This window comes from Canis lupus, chromosome 3 (genome assembly GCF_003254725.2).
Source record: "Canis lupus dingo isolate Sandy chromosome 3, ASM325472v2, whole genome shotgun sequence".
Taxonomy (NCBI): domain Eukaryota; kingdom Metazoa; phylum Chordata; class Mammalia; order Carnivora; family Canidae; genus Canis; species Canis lupus.
Window position 1 is genome coordinate 28,368,913 of NC_064245.1, and position 24,228 is coordinate 28,393,140.

Genomic DNA, 24,228 nt, shown 5'->3' on the forward strand with positions numbered 1-24,228 from the left:
TTTGAACTCCTTTGGTACAAAATACTGCTTGTCAGTCACACTTGTCTAATGTCTTAGCAACACAAAAGGAACCTAAGGAAAGCCAAATGTTACAATTTGATTGTTCATGATTTGATTGGTACCATGATTTAGTAAATTACTTTTTTTTGAGGGTTCTTTTTTTGGTTTGTTTAAAGCCAAGGACTAAATGTAGCAATAAAAATTTAAATTACCTTGGCTCCTGCCCGAAATGCTCAATATTCCAATCTCCATGCTTCACTGTAGTGCCAGGGAGAAGAGCAGAAATAGTTCACAATGATTCTGCATTACTGATTCACTCTACTCATTAGACTATATTGAAATGTTATGATTTGCTGGGCTCAGAGAGTAATTCCATTTTTGCCTCCAGTCATTTCAAGTAATTTTTTTGCTACTGCATAACAAAATACAAAATTATTTGGAGTAAGACTTTCTAATTGGAAATAATAATTTTTAGATAGGAAATTAAGCCCTTTACTGAACAATGTTAAATTATCATCAAAATTACATTTTTATGAATAATTAACCAATACTACTTCAGCTACTTAGCTATAGGATTGTTGAACTCTAGTGATTGTTAGGTTTAATTGTATTTTCTTGAGTTCAGGAGGAAAAATAAAATTAGGTCATATGTTTTTCACTGTAAAATATTATCTTGTTAGGCAAAAAAAAATTACTGAATAAAAATATTCCAGATAAGTATGCTTTTGGTAATCATATGCCAAAATGTTATACTTATGTTAGTCTTTGCTACTTCAATTTTTGTAGAATTCCTTTACTTTAATTATGACAAAGCAGAGGTTTTCTCCAAAACAGTCCCAATATAGCTTCCATGTTGTATAATCCATCAATTTTTCTATATTTATTTATTTATTTATTTTTTTAAGTTCTTATTTGTCTATTTAAGTAATCTCTACACCAATATAGGGCTCAAACTCACAACCCCGAGATGAAGAGTCACATGCTTTTTTGACTGAGCCAGCGAGGTGCCCCTACATCTATTTTTAATTGAACTCGTGATCAGCGTAACAGACACCAGGTTTTGGTTGAATTATTTATTTGTTCTCTCTGCTAAAAGAGGGTAAGAACAATAGGCTATTCTTACTGACTTGCCTAGGGCTTCAAAGATATGAAGATAGGACACACCCATATCTACTTTAGTGTAATAAAAATGTTACAATTCATCATGAATATGGTAAAAACAAACACAACCTAATTAAATAAGTCATTATCACCATTTCTGGACTCTTTGGCAATGTCTTAAGATGGTTCTTACCATACTTAAAGTGATTAAAGTTGTTTGTTTTCTCTTAGGAATTTTGCCCAATTTTCCACATATCAGAAAAATTAAATATGTTAAATCGCTATTACTATTATTTGTGTCTTTGCTGTCAAGGCACCATCAAAATTATTCCTTTACTAAGTTTGTGTTCTTTGTTGTGTTATATCTCCAAATTTTTCAAACAGCTGAACTTTATGAAAGTAGGGTACTCAGTGGGAAATGAGACTTGGTATTCTGGGATTCTCAGAGTAGAACAGGGATTGATGAGTGATGAGAGGAAGGGGAAAGGACATAAATAATAAAGAAAATGATCTGGCATTAAAGCTTCAAAGTCAAAATCTTAATGGTGGCAGCTAGAATTATCACTGACATCAGCCTAGTATTATCATTTATCTTTGCTCTACTGCCTTGTGGTCCAAAATGTGGACATTCCAGTCTGATAGTTGTGCTGTTGGGAGACATTTAGAAAGAGAATTAAGAACTATTATTTATTGAGCACCTATAGATGCCAGCTACAGTAGAGATACTTTCACATCCCATCTCACTTAGTCACCAGTATAATTTTCTAAAGTTCATCTGATTATCTTCATTTTACTGTTGGAGATATTGAAGGTAAGAATAGTTAAATAACTCACCCAGAATCCCAACTAATTATACATTAAACAGAGCTAATTGCTGTAGCAGGAACATGAGTGGGGGAGAAATAAAGTAGTAGAAGACAGGTCAACATGGTTTGGTCCTGTTTGTTTATTTATTTATTTATTTATTTATTTATTTATTTATTTTAAATATTTTTTTCTTTATTTATTTATGATAGTCACACACACACAGAGAGAGAGAGAGAGAGAGGCAGAGGGAGAAGCAGGCTCCATGCACCGGGAGCCCGACGTGGGATTCGATCCCGGGTCTCCAGGATCGCGCCCTGGGCCAAAGGCAGGCGCCCAAACCGCTGCGCCACCCAGGGATCCCTGTTTATTTATTTATATTTTATTTATTTATTCATGAGAGATACAGAAAGAGAAGCAGAGACATAGGCAGAAAGAGAAGCAGGCTCCATGCAGGGAGCCCGATGTGGGACTCAATCTCCAAACCCCAGGATCATGCACGGAGCCAAACGCAGATACTCAACCACTGAGCCACTCAGGTGCCCCAAGGTCTTGTCTATTTAAATGTTGATACTAGAGTCTCATCTCAGGACACTATGTCCCTAAGATAGAGAAGATTTGGGATGAAACAGTTTTCAGAGGTTAATGTCTTGTATTCATTATTCACAGACTCTTGCTTTAGACCTCTTGTGTTAGGGCAGGCATTTGTTCATCTTTATTTTTCCCATGCCACCTTCCACAGTACTTTGTACATTGTGATTATTCAATAAATATTTGTTACATTTAATTTAAAATCTTCTTATGTGAGCAGCAAGAAACAGTTTGTTTTTTTTTTTTAATATTTTATTTATTTATTCACAAGAGACACACAGAGAGAGGCAGAGACACAGGCAGAGGGAGAAGCAGGCTCCATGCAGGAAGCCCAATGTGGGACTTGATCCTGGGACTCCGGGATCACTCCCTGAGCCAAAGGCAGATGCTCAACCACTGAGCCACTCAGGTGTCCCAAGAAATAGTAATTTTTAATAGTGGTATAATTATAATAGTGTCCACCCTGGGCTATTTATGCTTGTCATGGTAATTGAGGACCTCAATTAGAGAGTTAAAAATTGAATAAACAAAAAATACTTGATAGTCTTGACCTGTATAACAAAATACACTTGCTGAAGGAAGGGAAAAAGAGAGAGAGAAGGAATTATAATAATTAAGATCAATAATTTATAATAGTTTAATATTTGAAATTATAAATAGGAGAGAAATGTAAATATGAGCAATTAGTACCTTGTGTTTTCTGTAAAAACAACTACCTCTGCTGCCTACAAATGGAATTATCATTTATATCAGACAAGAGCTTCTCTTACTAATTGGGTCAGATTATATTTTTAGTACCATTTTATTCTAATGAATGCAGGCCCTTTCTATTAACCTTAACAGTCAAGAAACATGGAACAACGGAAGAATATATCATTTGGGACTTCAAACTAACTGTATATGCTAATGTGACAGGAATGACTGCTTGAGGACAATTTTATCATATCGATTGCAATTATAAAGGGAAAATAAAATCTTCTCAAGTGTTCTTCACTCTCTCTGAGTTAATTAAATTTTATAACCTTTTCTAAACTCTTCAAACAATAGAATCTTATGCAGGTAATATGAAATAATTATGAAGAACTTCATTATCTTCCAAAATTCCACTGGGCTGATAGATTTAGCAATTTCCTTTATTTTTATTGCAAGAAATTATCATCAACATCATCACTGATGCAAACATGATCACCAATAGCATTTACTGATTGTCTAGGGCACTGTGCTACGTAGAGACATCAAGAAGTGTAAGATACAATCCTTGCCCTTGAGAAATTTATAATCTATTTTTTTTAAAGATTTTATTTATTCATGAGAGACACAGAGAGAGAGAGAGAGAGAGAGAGGCAGAGACACAGGCAGAGGGAGAAGCAGGCTCCATGCAGGGAGGCGGACGTGGGACTCAATCCTGGGTCTCCAGGATCAGGCCCTGGGTTGAAGGCGGTGCCAAACCGCCGAGCCACCCAGGCTGCCCAAGAAATTTATAATCTAAATGAAGACATTTAGTTTTGTTAAAGATGGTCTAAAATAATTTATTTAATCCTGTGATTTATTAGAATCATTCAATGGGGACACATATGAGAGTAACATTGGACTCAGTTATGTTAAAATAAATTCTACCTTCTACCTTTACTAAGAGATACACATAAGTTTTGAAAGATAATGCAGATGTCATTAGTTACCTTTTTGCAAGAAATGAAATCCTTGATCCCTAGAGGATAAAACACTAATTTTTTGACCATTTTATTTGGGTGACTTGGGAAAGCAGTTCAAGTCCCATCTCTATAACTGATTGGCAGTGTGACTATTGCTTGTAGCACATTATTGCTCCAGCTGCTACACTAAAGGAGAGGCTCTCAATGTCTTTGGCTTGAGAGAAAGCCTGTATCATTGAATAGGGTGGTGTAGCAGTAGTAGGCCATAGTATCTCACCTTCCTTTCTTCATAACTAACCTTGCCAATAAATAATGCTGAAATTATAGTGGACTATATGTCTCTGATGCATTTCTAAATCAGTTTTATGTGTGAAAAATTACTTAACATTTCCATGATGTACACATCATGTACAAAGTTGAAGTTTTCTAATACATTATACAACAGAACTCATCCTATGTTAGTATAAAAAAGTATTTAATATCATGAGATGTTTTACCTTGATTTTCAGTGCTTGAATTTGAGGAAGATGAAGGAAAAGCTTTTTTTCTCTCCTACTCTGGGTATATGGAAATAAGCAGTGGGGATAATTGGGCAAATACTCTCCCTAGAATAGTGCTGTAAGTGTATCCTTCTGGTTTATTTTGTTTGCTTGGTAATACGGCCTTACATGACTACCAAATTTCTTTTATAATCATATTTAATTGAAAGTTAATAATCTATTTCCTTCATCAATGGTATTAGTGGATGACTTCTACAATATAATGTGCATTCACATAGATCAGTGGTTTATGTGGGTGAAGCAGGTCATTTGAGGCTTTCCAATTCATACTGCAATCTATTTTCAGTTAGGTTCATTGAAGAAGTTAGTTAGAACTTTTGGAGACTTTACAACCTTGAGATTCTAGATATAGTGTTTTTTCTTTATTCATTTTGTTTTCACAATAAATTCTCAAACTTATAGAAAAGTTGAAAGGACAATGAATACATATATGTATACTCTTCACCTAGATTCACCAAATGTTAACATTTTGTCATATTTTTCTCATATATATACATATATATGGTATCTACTGTGTGTGTATATGTGAACAGTGTATATATATATACAGGCATATTTATATATGTATATACTTTTGAGACTTTCTTTTCCTGATCCACTTGAAAACAAGTTGCATATATCATTACACATTACCCATAAATGTTTAAGCCCTCATCTCCTAAAAACAAAGACTTTTTCCTATGTAACCACAATACCATTACAATATCTAAAAGGTGATATTAATACAATAATATCACCTAACATACTGTTCCTATTCACATTTCCCTTATTGTCTCAAAGATATCTCTTAGGTTGGTTTTTTGTTTGTTTTAAATCCAGAATCTAATCAAATTTCACACATTGCATTTTGGCTTTGGCTCTTCAATCTTTTTTATTTAAAAGTAGCTCCCTTGCCTTTTTACATTCATATCATAGAATTTTTCCAAGAGTCCAGATTTATCTCTAGACTTCTTTCTTTCTTTCCTTCCTTCCTTAAATTTTATTTATTTATTTATTTATTTATTTATTTATTTATTTATTTATTATTATTTTTAAGTAGGCTGCACACCCAGTGGAGAGCCTAAAGTGAGGCTTGAACTCATGACTGTGAGATCGAGACCTCAGCTGAGATCAAGAGCCAGATGCCCAGCTGACTGAGCTACCCAGACACCCCATGTTTTTTCTTAATAAAAAAAATTAAAATTTTGAAAAAAGAACACTGATAAATGGGCTGCGTGTTACTATTTTCTGTTGTCAATGCTAGGAAAGAGCCTAAATATTGGGCCTAAATTCTTTAGTCTTGCAATGTGACTCATTTTACACCAAAAATGTTGATTAAAAGAAGACCTCCTTGATCAAGACATGATTCTGGTGTCCCTGGGGTCAAGCCCTGCATTGGTGTCCTTGCTCAGCAGGGAGCCTGCTTCTCCCTCTCCCTCTCCTGACACTCCCCTTCCTTGTGTTTTCACTCTGTGTCAAATAAATGAATAAAATATTTAAAATAAAAAAAAAATAGGGATCCCTGGGTGGCGCAGTGGTTTAGCGCCTGCCTTTGGCCCAGGGCGCGATCCTGGAGACCCGGGATCGAATCCCACGTCAGGCTCCCGGTGCATGGAGCCTGCTTCTCCCTCTGCCTGTGTCTCTGCCTCTCTCTCTCTCTCTCTCTGTGACTATCATAAATAAATAAAAATTAAAAAAAAAATAAAATAAAATAAAAAAAAATAAAATAAAAAAAAAATAAATCCTATATGTGTCCATGAAAGCAAGGGATACCACTAGTCATGAATACACAGATCATTAAAACTTGATTATCTTTTTCCTTAACTATCTAAGAAAATGTTAGAATTTTTGGGCTGCAAAAACCTCAGAGGCAAGTTAACTAGCATGATTCCTTATATCACCAGTGAGGAAACCACAAACTCAAAGAGTCTCTGATTTGCCAAGTTCATACTGCCAGTTATTTGTAGAGCTAGGACGAGAGATACGGTATCTTGATTTTCAATATCCTGTGTCCCTGATTCTTCATCATCTTTTCTACAACCCCCTTTCCTTTCCTTTCCTTTCCTTTCCTTTCCTTTCCTTTCCTTTCCTTTCCTTTCCTTTCCTTTCCTTTCTTCTTTTTTCTCCTTCTTTCTATTGAACAAACAACAGAACTTTTTAAGAAGACAAATCACTTCTGTTTCATGCCTGCCAGAAACTTCTGTTTCTCAATAGTTGCATTATTGACATTTTGAGCTAGATAATTTGTTGTTGCGGAGGCTGTATTGTAGGATGTTTAGCAGTATCATGACTTCTACCCATTTGATACCAGTTACTTCTCCATTTGTGACAATTAAAAATGTCTCTAAAGATTGCCAGATGTCCCAGGGTGGAGGTAAAGGTGGAGGGGTGCAAAATTGCTTCTGGTTGAGAACCAGTGCCAAATGGTTCTTGTTTGGGCAATAGTTCTTGTTTTATATGTCAGCTTTTCTTTTACTCCAGGTAAATACAAATTCAAATTTTTGTATACTTAGAATCACAACATAGATATAATTTTTATTCTATCATTACTTAACATTTTATAATGAGTATTTTCACTACTGTTAAATGAGATAGACATGTATTGTTTTTGCCTACCTAGCATCCCTGCTCCCCCTTTTCCTTTTTTTTTCCTGCTCCCCCTTGCAGTAGCAGCAGCCCTTTGTCCCTTCTGGAACTGTTCCTCCCTTACCCCCAATCATTTTTTAGGGTCCTTCCTTCTGACAAAGTATGAGCAAGTGATCTAGACCTAAGTAGGCATAATTAATCTCCATAGCCACAATAATTACTTTTAGTGATAGGCACGTGACCCAAGTTAGGCCAAGCAGTATCCTTGGAAATTCGTTTTCTGGGAATTTCCAAGCAGTATCTTTTCCTGGGAATTTGCTAGAGTAAAGGTTCTACTTTGTTCACATTGCTGAAGTGTGATGTTGTACAGTTGAAGTTCCCTATAGCTATGTCCTTAGCTTACCCACAGTTTAGGAGAATAAAGTCAACACAGACAAAACCAGAGCTAAGTGGGGAAACAGGAAATCCTAGCAGTTCCATTTGAGTCACTAGACTCATTCATCTCTGAGGGCAGTGCAAGCGTTGTCAATAAATTTCTTCCCCCACATCCTTTTATTTTTTCATTTATTTTTTGTTAAGTGGTTTGACAGGTGTTCTTTTACTTGCAACAAAAAGAGTCTTGAATAAGAAACTAGGATTTATGGTATTTAATGGCTCATATGTCCTCAAGTTGTATTGCTGTGGTTTTCTTAACTGTTCTGCTAACATTGAACTTTAAAATGATTTGAAATATTTTCTATTTTAAATGCAGTTTTCTTTTCCAGTGCCTTTTGAATGACTTCTAGTAAATTTTCCATTAGTTTCCTCAAACATAGGCCTTGGTTTGAATTCTAAACTACAAGATTTAAAATTGAGTGATTTACCGTGTAATTGAAGGCCATTTGGTTTTTACTTTATCCCCTTTTGCTTTTTTACTTCCATTATAATCATTCCATCTGCGATTATACCAACTGCTGTAGCTCCAGCTGCATGGGCACATTTGAATGCATTAGTGTGTATGTCAGTGGTTTAGGAAATTTTTTATGGTATCATGAAGATTTATTTCCTACTCTTGTAAGGCCTGCTTTATGATATCTTTTAACTATTATCCTCAAAAACAATATTGTTCAATTTTAAGCCTTCAGAACTTTACATTCACTTAAGATATAGAATTACTCTGTCATCCTAATGTCTGTGAAAAATGGCTCCAATTGTTTTACTACCATGAAGTGTATATATACTTCATTTATCTGCATATGTTACTTTTCCATATTTATTTATTTATTTATCTTTAAAATCTTTTTATTTATTTATTTTTTAATTTTTATTTATTTATGATAGTCACACAGAGAGAGAGAGAGAGAGAGAGAGGCAGAGACACAGGCAGAGGGAGAAGCAGGCTCCATGCACCGGGAGCCTGACGTGGGATTCGATCCCGGGTCTTCAGGATCGCGCCCTGGGTCAAAGGCAGGTGCCAAACCGCTGACGCCACCCAGGGATCCCTACTTTTCCATATTTAAAGATCTAGTTCAAATATTATTATCTTACATATCTTATTTCTTACACTTTGTCCACAATTTGTTTTCACCTCTTGTTATACTTACTAATCTATTTCATATCTATCCAAGGTGATACAAAAGTGATACAATAAAGGGAGTGGTGCCACGTTAGGGTCCTATTGTAGCTATAGGCTCACCTTTCAGAGACTTATAGGTAGCAATATAATATAAAATATATTAACATCATATATAAAATATATATAATATATAATTATATATAAAATATGTATTAACAGCAATAGTATAAAATATATTAATATCAAATTATTTATAGAAGCATAATTTTTTAAAAAAGATTTTATTTATTTATTCACAAGAGACACAGAGAGAAAGAGGCAGAGACAGGCAGAGGGAGAAGCAGGCTTCATGCAGGGAGCCCAACGCGGGACTCGATCCCGGGCCTCCAGGATAACACCCTGGGCTGAAGACGGCGCTAAACCACTGAGCCACCCGGGCTGCCGTAGAAGCGTAATTTATAATAGCAAAGTAATAGAAACAAATCAAAAGTTCATCATTAGGGATCTAGTTTAATGAATTATGATGCAGCCATGACATGGACTGCTATGACGTTATAAACAAGAAAAAGTGTGTATATATATTGATACAGTATTATCTCCAAGATATATTATTAAGTATCTCCAAGATATATTATTAAGTATCTCAAGAAGTGGTATAGCAGATAGTTAGAAGTGTGGACTCTGATGTCCAGTCTAGGTTTGAAGACAGACTCTGCTATTTATTAGCTGTGTAACTTGTCTCAAGCCCAGTTCCTCATTTTTTCCACCTGTGAAATGAGAATGCTATGAGGATTCTTTTTTTTTTTTAAAGATTTATTTATTTATTTATTCAGAGAGAGCGAAAGAGAGGCAGAGACACAGGCAGAGAGAGAAGCAGGCTGTACGCAGGGAGCCTGACGCGGGACTCGATCTCGGGTCTCCAGGATCACACCCCGGGCTGCAGGCGGCGCCAAGCCGCTGCGCCACCGGGGCTGCCCGCTATGAGGATTCTATGAGGATCCAATGAGTTGATACATGCATAGCACTTAGAAGAGTGCCTGGCCCATAGTAAAATAATTGAACTACAACAATGAGATGTGAATAAATTATATTTAAATTATGCAATATAATTCATAAAATGAAAAATTAAATATCTTTTAATGTATTGACATTAAATTTTTTCACCATTACTGCCTTGGGTTGTACTTTTAGGCATATTCATGTAGAGCATTATCTTTTCTATTATTTTAATGTCTTTGAGGACAAGCTTTCCTTTGCATGATCTCCAGCATGTGCCATGTTCAAAGCAAGTTCCACAGGTATTTCCTGACAGAATTTTTTTTTTATAAAGATTTTATTTATTCATTAGAATACACAGAGAGGAGAAAGAGAGAGAGCGGCAGAGACACAGGCAGAGGGAGAAGCAGAGGGAGAAGCAGGCTCCATGCAGGGAGCCCGACGTGGGACTCGATCCCCGGTCTCCAGGATCACACCCTGGGCTGTAGGCGGCGCTAAACCGCTGAGCCACCAGGGCTGCCCTCCTGACAGAATTAATAAAACATTCAGATTCCTCTTTGCCTATAAATGTAATTTCAGAGCTTTAATAATTAGTAGTTTTAGATGTCTAAGAGAGTATATGAGTATACAACACCTATAATTTCAACATTTAGGGGCAAGTCCAGAAATTTTGTTACAGTAGAAGTTAGGTAGTTTACTCCTACCTGGAACAGGATTCTGAAAGTGTTATTTTTCTTTTCCTTTTTTTAAAAAATAGTTTTATTTTTAAATGAGAATTAATAATTTTTAGAAGCTTTGAGTCTCAGAAAGGTTAAGAAATCGTGTGCCTTCATTGATCTAGCTAGTGACATAGCTGGGAATCAAACCTGGATCTGGCTGTTGTTCGTTCAGCCAAAACAGTGTGGTGGAAAGTAAAGTTATATTTCACTTTGTAAGGAGTCTAACAGACAGGACATAAAGGAGGAGCTATCCAGTGCACCTGTCCTTCAGCGGTGCTTCACTTTGCTGAACATATTACCTAGTTATTTAACTTTCTTCAAAACTCAGGACTCGGGCAGCGGGTGGCTCAGCGGTTTAGTGCTGCCATCGGCCCAGGGCCTGATCCTGGAGTCGCGGGATCGAGTCCCACGTCGAGCTCCCTGCATGGAGCCTGCTTCTCCCTCTGGCTGTGTCTCTGCCTCTCTGTGTCTCTCATGAATAAATAAATAAAATCTTAAAAAAAAAAACCAAAAAACAGAACTCAGGACTGAGTAAAAACGTTCAGTGTATTAGGAATATGAGAAAAAGTATAATAATAAGATAATTTTGTATAACCTAAGCCTTTGCCTCTGAGATTAAGGCCATCTAAAATTCTTTAAAAAATTAAGAGAATTATAAGCGGTTTTGAATGTTCTCTTTGTGTTATTTGGCGATACACTCTTTCCATACCTAAATCATCATTTTTAATATATATTAATCATTATCTAATGTAGGGTTGATCACAATGCATTTTTTCTGGATCAATTTCATTATAAAATACAATAATGAAATCATGGCATTCTCAAGGCAGAAGTTTGCAGGTATGTACCATTTTAGAAAACCTGAAGTATGAAAATCCCCAAATGCTTGGTAAATTGGAAGATTGCATAAATTCAATTACAGAAGCATTCTTCTTGTTCCAAAATAATTAGTCATGGGGTTTCTTTAAATAGGAAGGCATGACAACTGACATTCATTTGGTGAAGGAAACTTCATACTCTATCTGGGAATATTGTCCTCTTTAACATGCAAACCTTCCAGAGGGATATGTATCAGAGAGTGATGAATAACTAATTAGACAAATCAGCTGTCTTAGTCAATTCGATAACCAATGAGGATGGGGACTGTGAGGAGATGCCATATTAGATTGGGTGAGGACATTAGAGAGAAGACATCTCCGAATAGGCGATATATGAGCTAATAGCTGAATGAAATAAAGCTTGGATAAAGCCAAAAGAGTCAGCTTTTGGAATACCCATTGGAAGACTATTCCCGGAGAAAACTCAGCAAGTAAGGTCTCTCAGATTAGAGCAAGCTTGGTGGAACAAGGAACAGGAAGACCAGACTGCCTGAAGTATAGTAATTCAGGGAGAGTGTGTCTCAGTGAAGGCAGGAGGTATAAATGAGGGCCAGATGAAGTAGAACCATAGTAAGTGCATGTAAATTCCTTAAGTTGGAACTTGAAACATTTTAAGAGTTCAATAAATGAAAACTCATAGTTATGAGAGCTCATATTACTGTTTTATTTATAATTCCAATTTGTTTTTTAAATAGGGATAGAATTATTTCTTAAATTCAAATAAACAGAAAAATTTGTGAAATTTGGGCTTCATATCTTTGCCAACCTTATAAAATTTAAATTTCATTTAAAACCATGAGAAGAGTAATTTTCTAATTGTAAAGGGTGATAAAACTATTTGTATGGAATTTATTATATGACAAATGCTTGTTTGTGCTGAGAGTCTTTCTCACCCCATTCCTAAGTTTGTGCTGAGAGTCTTTCTCACCCCATTCCTCGGATTGATATTCTTCCTTCAATCCTGAAAACATTTTCCTAAAATTCATTCAATTTGTGTGGTTTATTTTTAACCATCTTGGAAGTTATTTATAGGTATTGTGTTAATTAGATTGTGATAGACAGAATGATGACTCCCAGATCTATACAAGTCCTAATTCCTGTAAATTGTGAAGCAGAGGGAATTTGACACAGATTGGGAGAAGGCAATGTGAAGACAGAGGAGAGAAAGATTTGAGGATGTTATGCTGCTGATTTTGAAGATGGAAGAAGGGGCCAGTAGCCAAGGAATGAAAAGAATGCAGTTCCAGAAGCTGGAAAAAGGCAAGGAAGGGCTTCTCCCCTACAGCTTTTGGAAGGAGTGGCCTGTCCATACCCTAGATCGTGTACCTTGATTTCAAACTTCTGGACTCCAAAACTGTAAGAGAATAAGTTTATGTTGTTTCAAACTACAAAATTTGTGGTAATTTGTTACATCAGTCATTGGAAAGTAATACAGACATCTAATTTTCCTTCATGATGCTGTACTTTTTCTTTTCCAATTTTTTTTTTTTTTTTTTTTTGCTTTAAGCTGGTTTTATTTTTGCAGAGGAACTTTAGATTCAATTTGTCTAGTAAAAAATTTGAATTTTGATTGAAAGTACATTAAATATGTGGATTCATTTGAATATTTCAATTCGGAAATATAGACTCTCTATAGCCCCCTATCCCCCATAGCTAAACAATACAATTTTATAATTATTCTCTTTTTTATAATTATTCTTAATAATAAGACTTAAGTCTTATACATTTCTTAAGTCTTGTTTCTTAAGACTTATTTGTTGCTGCTGTGAAATGCGATATTTTTCAAATTCTCTTTATCTATTTTACCCATCCTCCTGCCTACCTCCCCTCAGGCAACCACTGGTTTGTTCTCTGCATTTAAGAGTCTAGTTTTTTTTTCTTTTTTCTTTGTTAATTTGTTTTGTTTCTTAAATTCTATCTGTGAGTGAAATCATTTGGTATTTGTCTTTCTTTAACTGACTTATTTCACTTAGCATTATATCCTCTAGCTCCATCCATGTTTTTGCAAAATGCATGATGTCATCCTTTTTTATGACTGAGTGATATTCTATTATATATGTTTACCACATCTTACTTTATCCATTCATCAGCCAGTGAACATTTGGGTTCTTTCCATAATCTGGCTATTACTGACAATGCTGTTATAAACATAGGAATGCACATATCTTTTTGAATTAGTGTTTTTGTTTTCTTTGGGTAAATACTCAGTAATGGAATTCCTAGATCATATAGTAACTCCATTTTTAATTTTTTGAGGAACCTCCATCCATACTGCTTTCCACAGTGGTTGCAACAGTTTGTATTTCCACCAATAGTGCAAGACAGTTCCTTTTACTTTTTCTCTATATCCTCACCAACACATGTTGTTTCTTGAGTTTTTTATTTTAGCCACTCTGACAGGTGTGAGGTGATATCTCATTGTGGTATTGATTTGCATTTTATTGATAATGAGTGATGTTGAGCATCTTTTCACATGTTTGTTGGCCATCTGGATGTCTTCTTTGGAGAAATGTCTGTTCAACTCCTCCTCTCATTTTTAATTGGATTACTCATGTTTTTTGGTGTTCAGCTGTCTCATTCTTTATATATTTTGGACACTATCCCTTTATTGGACATGTCATTTGCAAATATCTTCTCCCATTCAGTAGTTTGCTTTTTCTGTTTCAATGATGGTTTAATTAATTGTGCAAAAGTTTTTTATTTTGATGTAGTCCCAATAGTTTAATTTTGCTTTTGTTTCCCTTGCCTGAGGAGATGTATCTTGGAAGAATGTTGCTAAGGCCAATGTCAAAGAGATTACTGCCTAGAGTTTCTTCTAGGTTTATTATGGTTTCAGGTCTCACATTAAGTCTTCAATCTATTTTTTAAAATATTTTTATTTTATTTTTATTTTATTTTTGAGAGAGAGAGAGAGAGAGCGAGAGAGCACAAGCAGAGGAAAGGGAGAGGGGGAAAGGAAGGTAGAGAATCCTAAGTAAGCTCAATGTCCAGTGCGGAGCTTAACAGGGGGCTCAATTTCATGACCTTGAAATCACAACCTGAGCTGAAATCAAGAGTTGGATGCTTAACAGACGGGCCACCTAAATGCCCCAGTCTTCAAGCCATTTTGAATTTATTTTTGTGTATGGTGTAAGAAAGTGGTACAGTTTCATTTTTTTTGCATTTAACAGTCCAATTTTCCTAGCATCATGTTTTGAAGAGATTGTCTTTAACCTATCATATATTCTTGCCTCCTCTGTTGTAGATTAATTGACAGTAAGTGTGTTTTTATTTTTGGGCTCTCTACTCTGTTTAGAGAGTCTGATACTCTTTTCTTTTGGTATAAAAAAAATTCAGGCTTGGATATTAGTCATGCTAGTCTTACAGAATGAACTTGAAAGTGCTTTTTCTTTTTCTTTTTTAAAAAGCTAATAATAGTTTAAAAAATAACAAATAGCAAACTCCTTATAAGCCTAGTAGAACTGTATTGGCTTAATCCCTTTTTGGTTGTAGATTTCTTTTTTTCCAATTTTTCTATAATTATTTAGTCTATTTGAGTTTTCTACAAGTTTTGGAACCAACTTTTATAACTTAGATTCTCCTAGAAAATAATGAGAAAGGGTTAACATTCACTATTTATAATAATATAATGTGTCTATAAATCAAAAACATGGATAACCTACTTAAAAATAAGCAAATATCAAGTCTGCATAATTAATAGAAGAAAAATTTGGATGGCCATTTAATATATGCTTTAGCTCCATCATATCTAGGGAAACCATATATCCATTTTTACTGGAAAAGTCCTGGTTTATATGTGCCCTTCCAGCAAAATTATGGTTTATGTCACTTTTTAGTCTTGAAGTTTCCTATATGGACACTAAATTATATCGTTCCTTACTTAAATAAATGAGATGAAAGTTTAAATAATAATGAGGGTTTTATTTATTTTTGTCAATCAGATTAACAAACATTAAAATAAGATTTATAATATTAATCACTGGAAATGGTATAGTATACCAGAGGAATATTAATGGGAAAGATAATTGGTACCCTCTTTTTGGTTATAAATTTGGCAATATCTATTAGAGTTTTAAGTGTGCATATCATTTGATGTAACTATTGGACTTGTGGATTTTTAACTTCTGCAAATATTGATGGTATTGTGCAATAACATGTAAGGGCAAAGTTGTTGTATAGGCTGCTGATTAAATGCAGTATAGAAAGATTTCCATAATATATTAAGAGAAAAAAGTCAGACACAAAATGGTATTATAGTTTTAATTGACATTTGGCAAAGTATACACATATATAGTTTGTTTTCCCATGCTTAGAAAATAAGTTTGAAAATATATGCACCAAACTTGATACCTATTATCATGAGATTTTAGATGAATAGAAACTAAAATGAGAGAATTCAATAAAAATTTTGCTAAATGTTAGGGGAAAAATCATTTTTGAAAAAATATAGCCTATGCAACAATAATCTTGAAGTAATATATATGCTGGTAGAAAACAAAATCTGGTTTTGGCTTGGTAGCAAACATCAAATAATAATCCTTTGGTTCTATTAGAGCTGATGTTTCTTCTGGTTGGAAGCATGACCTTTTTCCTCTGTCAAAAATCTCATGACTACATAAACGTTTTTGAATTCTGAAGAGACAGGAAACATTAGATCTCAAACTATGTGGTTACTATTTTTATATTTCTAGAATATATTAGAATCTTTTGGCAGGAAGTACTGCAAGTCTTTCTTGTCTACTCTCTAATTTATTTTTCAAGTCATAAAAGAAAGTTTTATCTGTTTTCCCAAGGAATATCTGCTTTGCTATACATAATAATCTAGAGAAGAGATAAAGAAAGCTACCCAATCACCATTTTGAGGAACTTACAACCATAATTCCTACACCATTCGAGGGCAAAGTAAAAAATATTATAGGTCAATCTAATGCATGAATAAGTAAAATGTCAGCAAATAAAATCAACAAGTGAATTAAAAATGACAAAGTTAAGAATAAAGACCTTCAAATCTATAAGAAAAGCAAACTACTCAATGTAATATTGGGTAAGTACGTTCATAAAATGCAAATGTAACAAAATTATATTTAAAATGCTCAAATTCATTATGACCATGAAAATGAAAATTACAAAAATAATACTCATACTTATCATGTTGATGACAATACAAACTTTTTATAAATCCAAGTGTTGGTGAGGATGTGAGGAAAGATTTTTTTTAAAGATTTATTTATTCATTTATGATAGGAGAGAGAGAGAGAGAGAGGCAGAGGGAAAAGCAGGCTCCATACCGGGAGCCGGATGCGGAACTTGATCCCGGGACTCCAGGATCGCACCCTGGGCCAAAGGCAGGAGCCAAACCTCTGAGCCACCCAGGGATCCCCGGAAAGATTTTTTAAAATGATTTATTTATTTTAGTGAGGGGAGAGTGGCAGAGGGAGAGGGAGGAGAGTCTTAAGCAGACTCTATGCTGAGCTCAGAGCCTGAAGTGAGGCTGGATCTCACAACCCTGAGATTGAAACCTGAGCTGAAACCAAGAGTTGAACCTTTAACCGACTGGGACATCCAGATGCCCCAGGAAAGATCTTTTATACACTGCTGTGGGAAGGTGAACTACTAAAATTGTATTAGAGAACAATTTAGGCTATTCAGTAAAGGTGCATGTAATCTACAACCAAGAAATTCTACACCCAGATATATATGCCAGAGATTCTTTAGGGTATGTATCAATCTCCTCATTTTACAGATGAAAGAAACCAAAGCTAGCTTCTTTTACTATTGAATCAATTATATATGCAAATCACCTATGTGCTTAGTACATATTAAGCCATCTGTTAAGTATATCTACGATTATCATCATCATGAATAATCAGCAATACGTAAGATTTCATAAATTGATCAATATCCATATTGATGTATAATAAATTTCATCATTGCTTCTCTGGAGAAGTATTTTTACAACTGAAATAAAAACCTATCAAGTTAAAACAACAACAACAACAACAACAACAACAACAACAACAAAACCTATCAAGTTTTAAACAGACGATGAAGTTGGGAGGATGTTCCCTTCTCTCAAAGTAAAGACTCAGTCATGAGTGTTTACACAGTAACGGTGTGGCCTTTATTTTTTATATTTGTTTTCATGTATTAAATTAAGACTTTATTTTTTTATTTTGAGCATTTTTTTTGGTGTAGAGCAAAACTGAGAGGAAAGTACAGAGATTTCCTATATACTCCCTACCCCTACACAGGAATAGCCTTCCCGATTATCAACATCTTCTACTAAAGTTGTACACTTGTTACAGTTGATGAACCTATACTGATGTATCGTTATCACCAAAGTCCATACTTTACATTTGGGTTTACTCTTGGTGTTGTACATTCTATGGCTTGGACAAATGTATAATGAGATGTATCTATGATTATGGTATGGTACAGGATATTTCCATTGCCCTACAAATTCTTTCTTGCTCTGCTTAATTTATCCCTCCTCTCCCCTCTCCAACCCCTGGCAACCACTGATGTTTTCACTGTCTCCATAATTTGCCTTTTCCAGAATATTATGCAGTTGGAATCACACAGTATATAGCCTTTTCAGATTTGCTTCTCTTATTTATTAGCGTGCGCTTAAGTTTCCTCTAGGTCTTCTCATGGCTTGATACCTGCTTTCTTTTTAGCATGGAATAATATTAATGTCTGAAGGACCACAGTTTACTTATTCATTCACCTACTGAAGGACATTTTGGTTGCTTCCAGGTTTTGGCAATTATGAATAATGCTTTTATAAATATCCACGTGCAGGTTTCTGGGTGGGCATATTTTTTTAACCCCTTTAGGTAAATGCCAAGGGATGCTATTGCTGGATTGTATGATAGGAGTACTTTTAATTCTGTAAGAAATTGACAAATTGGCTTCCAAATGGCTGTCCCACTTTGCAATCATGCCAGTAATGGGAGTTCCTATTGTGTCACATTTAGTGTTTTAAGTGTTCCAGATTTTGGCTTTTTTTTTTAAATTATTTTTTTATTTTAACAGGTGTGCAATGGTATTTCATGATTATCTGTGTGGTCTTTGGAGGAGTGGAGCCTTGAACGGCCCCACCTCCTCCTGGGGCGGGGGTGGGGGGCAGTTGGTGTTTCGCTGAACTTCTGACAGTCTCCGGCTCTGGCTCTCCAGGGTTCAATGCGCGTGCGGAGGGGAAAGAATAAGGAAAGAGCCAAGGAGCTCAGATCTTGCGCCGGCAGCCTGGGGAGCTTTACGGGCCGCTCCCGGCTGCCGCGTGGCTCTGTCTTACTCGCCGCTGGTGGCCCGGTGGCCCGGGGCCAGCAGGAAGCACCCGCTTAGCCCCGCGGACCGCCCCGGGAGCAGCGCTTCTCGGGGGACCCAGAGGCACGGCGGGGAGGGGCTGGGGCTTCGTGGGGGCGGCTGCGAAAGGAATACGGCGGGCAGGCGCGGGAAGAGCGGTGGACAGCAGCCCACGAAAGGAAAGGCGATCGTCGCGGATTTAGGAAACCTGATAGGGTGTGCTGGAGGGCACGGCGGAGGAAATCTGAAAGCCACTCGTTTACTACTCGTTTTACTACTGAAGTCAAAGCGCCCGGGCTCCCGACACCTGCTTCAGGCATCAGACCGGGTACAACCGGTTACTGCTCTTCAAAAAACCCTGAAAAGCCGAGCGGCCCTGCAGGCCCCGCCCCCGGCCTCCCTGGCGCCCCGCCCCACCCACCCGCAGCCCCGCCCCACCCCACCCGCAGCCCTTCAGCCGCTCGGAAAGCCCGGAGAAGGGAATCCCGGCGCGCCGGGAGCGGCCGACGAGGGCTCCGGCCAGCCGCGCACTGGGCATGCGCGCGGGGGGGCGGGGGGGGTGGGGGGAACGCCAGCCGGCGGAGGGGCCGTGACGAGCCCGGAAGCGCCCTGCGCGCCGCTCGGCTCCACAAGTAGTTTCGTCCGGCGCCCCGGGTCGGGAGCCCTCGGAGAGACCCCCGGCGGCCCCTGGCCGGACCCCAGCCCGCGCCGCAGCGATGTCCGGCAACAGCTTCGCTTACAGTGAGCAGGCCGGCGGCGGGGAGGCGACGGAGCTGGGCCAGGAGGCGACCTCGACCGTTTCCCCCTCCGGCGCCTTCGGCCTCTTCAGCAGCGATTTGAAGAAGTGAGGAGAAAGGTTTGGGGTGTGGAGGCGGGACGGAGGAGCTGGGGACCCGAGGGGCGGGCGGCGGGCCTGGGCTCCCGGCGGGGGGGCGGGGCGGGTGTCCCTGAGCCCTCCGGGGTGGCCGGGTGAGCCCTCCGGGGGTGGCCCTGAGCCCGCCGGAGGGCCCGGGTGAGCGTGTCGGGGGCTCTCGGAGGCCTGACTTGAGTGAGAAGAGCTGTTCGCAGAGCTCAGGTCTCGTTCCCAAGATCCGACGGAGTCAGCCTGCGCCGGGGCGCGGGAATCCGAGTTGTGAACGGACACCTCCTGCTAATTTAATATTTACTGGACCAGACTTGGGGGATTGCGCGTTGTGAGGGTGAAAGAGGCGCTCGCAGAGCCGCGGGCGCGTTGGAGCGGTCGTCCCCCGCCGGGGGGAGGGGGGGCCCTCCGCGAGCGGCGGAGACGCAGGGGGCCGCCCGCGCTCCCGCGACCTTCCGGGCCGGGGCCGTCGCCTCACGGGGAGAACCCCTCAAGCCCAGACAGAGTAGTGAGCCTGTGAGTAGAGAACAGTGTGCCTGTGAACAGATTCTAAAGTTTTACAAGTTAATAACGTGAATCGTACTTTATTATTTTATTTTTAAAAGATTTTACTTTTTCGTGAGAGAGAAACGGGGCGGGAGGGGGGGCCGGCTCGCTGCGGAGAGCCCGGCCGGGGCTGACCCCGGACGGCGCCCTGGAGCAGCAGGCGGGGCGCTCGGCCGCGGAGCACCGCGTCCCGTAATGTGAATTTTATTTTATTTTTATTTATTTATTTATTTTTCGTAATGTGAATCTTAAAGACAAATACTAAACCGTGTAGAGTTTTTTTTTTTTTTTTAAAGTAAAGATATTATGTACCATCGAAAACTGGAGAGAAAACCTCCCCAAACTTTTTGGTTGGAGGGGTTTTAAACTTAGAGAATCCTGGTAACTTTATATTTTATTGTAATCATTTTTATATTTTTTCTTGTTTTTAATGTCTTATTATTAGACTGTGGTCACATCATAGGCCGTCACTAGATTTATGCTGAATTAAGTGAAAGTAGCCGTGCTGATGGCTTTGCAGGTGTCAGAAGAGTATGATTCAAATCCAACTTAAATTTTACTAACAAGATAGGGCAGTCTGGAGAGTTGCTAGTAGTTGCAGTGGGGTTTAAATTTTGTTTGTACCAAGCTGACCGAAGTCTTCTATACAGCGTGTAGAATCCAGTTTTCCGTCCCCGCCCCCTTGTTCTCAGGTAAGGTAACGGATTTTTTTTTTTTTTTCATTTTTCATTCAGTGCATTTAGATGATGGATTGTTCTAATAGGAAGTTTGCTGCAGCTTTACACTTCTTTTAGCAAAAATGTTCGGCTGTTGAATTAACTCTGTAAGTCTGCCTCTGTTTTGCATGTGATTTACTTGCAATTAATTTACGTGTATGGTTTGTTACCTTTTTCTTAGAGCTTCTGATTTCCTATCTTGTCAGATCTGGGTGTAGTTTGGAGAAAGATGTATGGCTTTGACTAAGAACAGTGCTGTTGAGGTGTCAAGCAGGTTGGAGTTAAAATAAAAATAGCTTACATTTGGCAGCCCCAGTGACCCAGCGGTTTAGCGCAGCCTTTGGTCCAGGGCGTGATCCTGGAGACCTGGGATCGAGTCCCACGTCAGGCTCCCTTCATGGAGCCTGCTTCTCTCTCTGCCTGTGTTTCTGCCTCTCTCCCTCTGTGTCTCTTACGAATGAATAAATAAAATCTTAAAAAAAAAAAAAAAGCTAACATTCATGGAGTGCTTGTGTGTTTGTGTTCTACATTTATTATCTTACTCGATCCTCACAACCTCAGTGGTTTGTTACCAGATACTTATTTGATTCCACTTGCAAATGAAGAAATTAGAGCGCAAGTGATTACCTTGTCCAAGATCACAAAGCTACAGTGCTGCACTTTGAATTTGAATGCAGACGTTCTAATCTGAGAGCCCATTCTTGAACACTTGGATATGCTACTATTTGATGAAATTTATGATGCTTTTATTAGAGAATGCACACATCTCATTAAAAATGTAAAACTTTGAAAAGTAGTTGTAGACATTATATTACCTTGAAGCTTCCAGGAACATTTTGGTTATTGAACTGCAATCTAGTGAGATTATATAGGAGCAAGGGGACACCTGGAAGTGGTCTTTTAATCTCTCATGAGTTTACATTCTTTTATAAAATCATAATATTTCTTGCCTTTTTTTTAAGCCAAATGGTAAAATTTATGTAAAAAAATTTAAAGCTTACCCTGTTTCTCTGCTGTCATTTTTTTTGAGGTGTACTTGACATGTAACATTAATTTCAGGTATATGACAATGATTCAATATTTGTACGTATTCAGAGATGATCACGACAATAAGTCTAGTTAACATCTAGTTAACACCATGTCTCTTAATTTTTCTTTCTTGTGATGAGGACTTTTTTTTTTTTTTTTAAGATTTTATTTATTTATTCATTCATGAGAGACACACACAGAGAAAGAGAGAGAGAGAGAGGCAGAGACACAGGCAGAGAGAGAAGCAGGCTCTAGTCCATGCAGGGAGCCCGATGTGGGACTGATCCTGGGACTCCAGAATCACGCCCAGGGCCAAAGGCAGGCGCTCAGCCGCTGAGCCACCCAGGCGTCCAGTGATGAGGACTTTTAAGATTTACTTTCAGCAACTTTTAAATATGCAGTACTATGTTACTGACTATAGTGGCATGCTGTATCCCATGATTCACTTGTTTTATAACTGGAAGGTAGACCTTTTGACTCCCTCCATGCATTCATTCATTAGCTCTGCTCTAATTTTTGATGGTTGAGTCTGAAGTATTTTCAGATTTCCAAAAAAGTTGCAAGAATAGTACAGAGAACTACCCTTTATGCAGATTCACCAATTACAAAGTTTTTTGCTACCTTGCTTTATTTCTTTCCACCTCCATGTATACTTAGACACACATATACATTCATATTGTGTTTTCTGATCCATTGTAGAATAGGTTGTATACATCATATCTTTTTACTCTTAATACCTTGGTATGTATTTTTTTAAGAATTGATATTTTCTTAACCAACTGTAGTACCATTATATTCAGGAAATGTAATATTAGTACAATTTTTAGTCTGTAATTCAGTGTTGTGATTTGTCCTGGTAAATAATTTATTGTTAGCATTTTTTTTTTCTGTCTAGTACAGCATCCAATCCAGGATAATGTACTTGATTTAGTTGTTGTATCTCTTGATCTCCTTTAATCTGAAATAGTTCCTCAACCTTTGGTTGTTTTGTTTTTTCCTTTTTAAGATTTTACTTATTTATTTGAGAGAGAGAGACAGAGCATGAGTGAGGGGAGGGGAGCAGAGAGAGAGAGGGAGAAGCAGAATTCCTGCTGAATGGGGAGTCTGATGCAAGGCTGGATCCCATGACTCTGAGATCATGACCTGAGCTGAAATCAGGAGTTAGATGCTTAATGGACTGCGCAACCCAGGTGCCCTCTTAACCTTTGTTTTTCACATACTATGGCACCTTTGAAGAATACAAGTGAATTATTTTACTCATGGTAATCACTTTGGATTTACTGGTGTTTCCTCATATTTAGATTCATGTTATGCATGACTGGTTAGAATAATATCATAGTAATGTGGCTTTCTCAGACTTGCTCCTGGAAATGTTCTGTTAAAATGTTGTCCATTATATTTCCCCCAGTAATCATTCTGTGAGGGATGATTTGAGGGCAGTGCAGATATCTTGCTCCTTATTAAATTTCACGGACTCTTAGATATAGCAACCTAGATAAATCTTCTGAACCATTCTTTTTTTTTCTTTTTCTTTTTTTAAGATTTATTTATTTCAGAGATAGAGTGAGCAGGGGGAGGGAGAGAGAGAGAGAATCCCCAAGCAGACCCTCAACTGAGCACAGAGCCCAACTTGGGGCTTAGTCCCGGGACCCTGAGATCACGACCTAGCTGAAATCAAGAGTTGGCCGCTTAGCCACGGAAGTGCTCCTCTCTTGAACCATTCTTAATCACAATGGCTGCAAAGTGTTGATTTCCAGCTCTCTGACTTCTATTCTGCTGTTTGGCATCTTGTCCTAAAGCTTTATGTCCTTTGATCCTTCATTGACCATCTCAAGGATGCCTAAATACTTCCTAGGGATGGGATCATCGATAATTTGTTTTTTTGAATTTAATCTTATTTATCAACCTTTTTTGTCCCTTTCTCCCTTTAAACAAAACCAGAATTAGGGAGTTTTAGATCATTTTAGAAAAGCAGGTCATTTATTGGTTAATTAAGACTGTGTATTTGATTATTGGCCTCAAGATTTTCAGTTTTTTCATTTAGTAAAGAGATATTTTTTCTGTATTCCTTTTGTGATTTTTGTCGATTTTTTTGCTTTTAGTTTTTTTCTGAATTGCTTCCTGCTTTGTCTTAAAGAAGTTCTTTTTTTTTTAAATAAATTTTTATTTATTTATGATAGTCACACACAGAGAGAGAGAGAGAGAGGCAGAGACACAGGCAGAGAGAGAAGCAGGCTCCATGCACCGGGAGCCCGACGTGGGATTCGATCCCGGGTCTCCAGGATCGAGCCCTGGGCCAAAGGAGGCGCCAAACCGCTGCGCCACCCAGGGATCCCAAGAAGTTCTTTT

General features: G+C 37.8%; 1 protein-coding gene across 6 annotated transcripts in view; it reads left to right on the forward strand.

The window, feature by feature from the left end:
* The first annotated feature begins 19,271 nt into the window (after window positions 1–19,271).
* The window catches only part of AP3B1 (adaptor related protein complex 3 subunit beta 1), a 264,956-nt gene continuing 259,999 nt past the window's right edge, over window positions 19,272–24,228 (forward strand). For 3 of the 6 annotated variants that reach the window (XM_025438345.3, XM_049108352.1, XM_025438346.3), the window contains exon 1: window positions 19,292–19,570. In XM_025438345.3, coding sequence (XP_025294130.3) covers window positions 19,443–19,570 — 128 coding nt within the window. In that variant the 5' untranslated portion in view covers window positions 19,292–19,442. Of the gene's footprint in view, window positions 19,571–24,228 lie in introns of all 6 variants that reach the window. The other 3 variants (XM_025438344.3, XM_025438347.3, XM_035714321.2) reach the window with 3 other exon arrangements.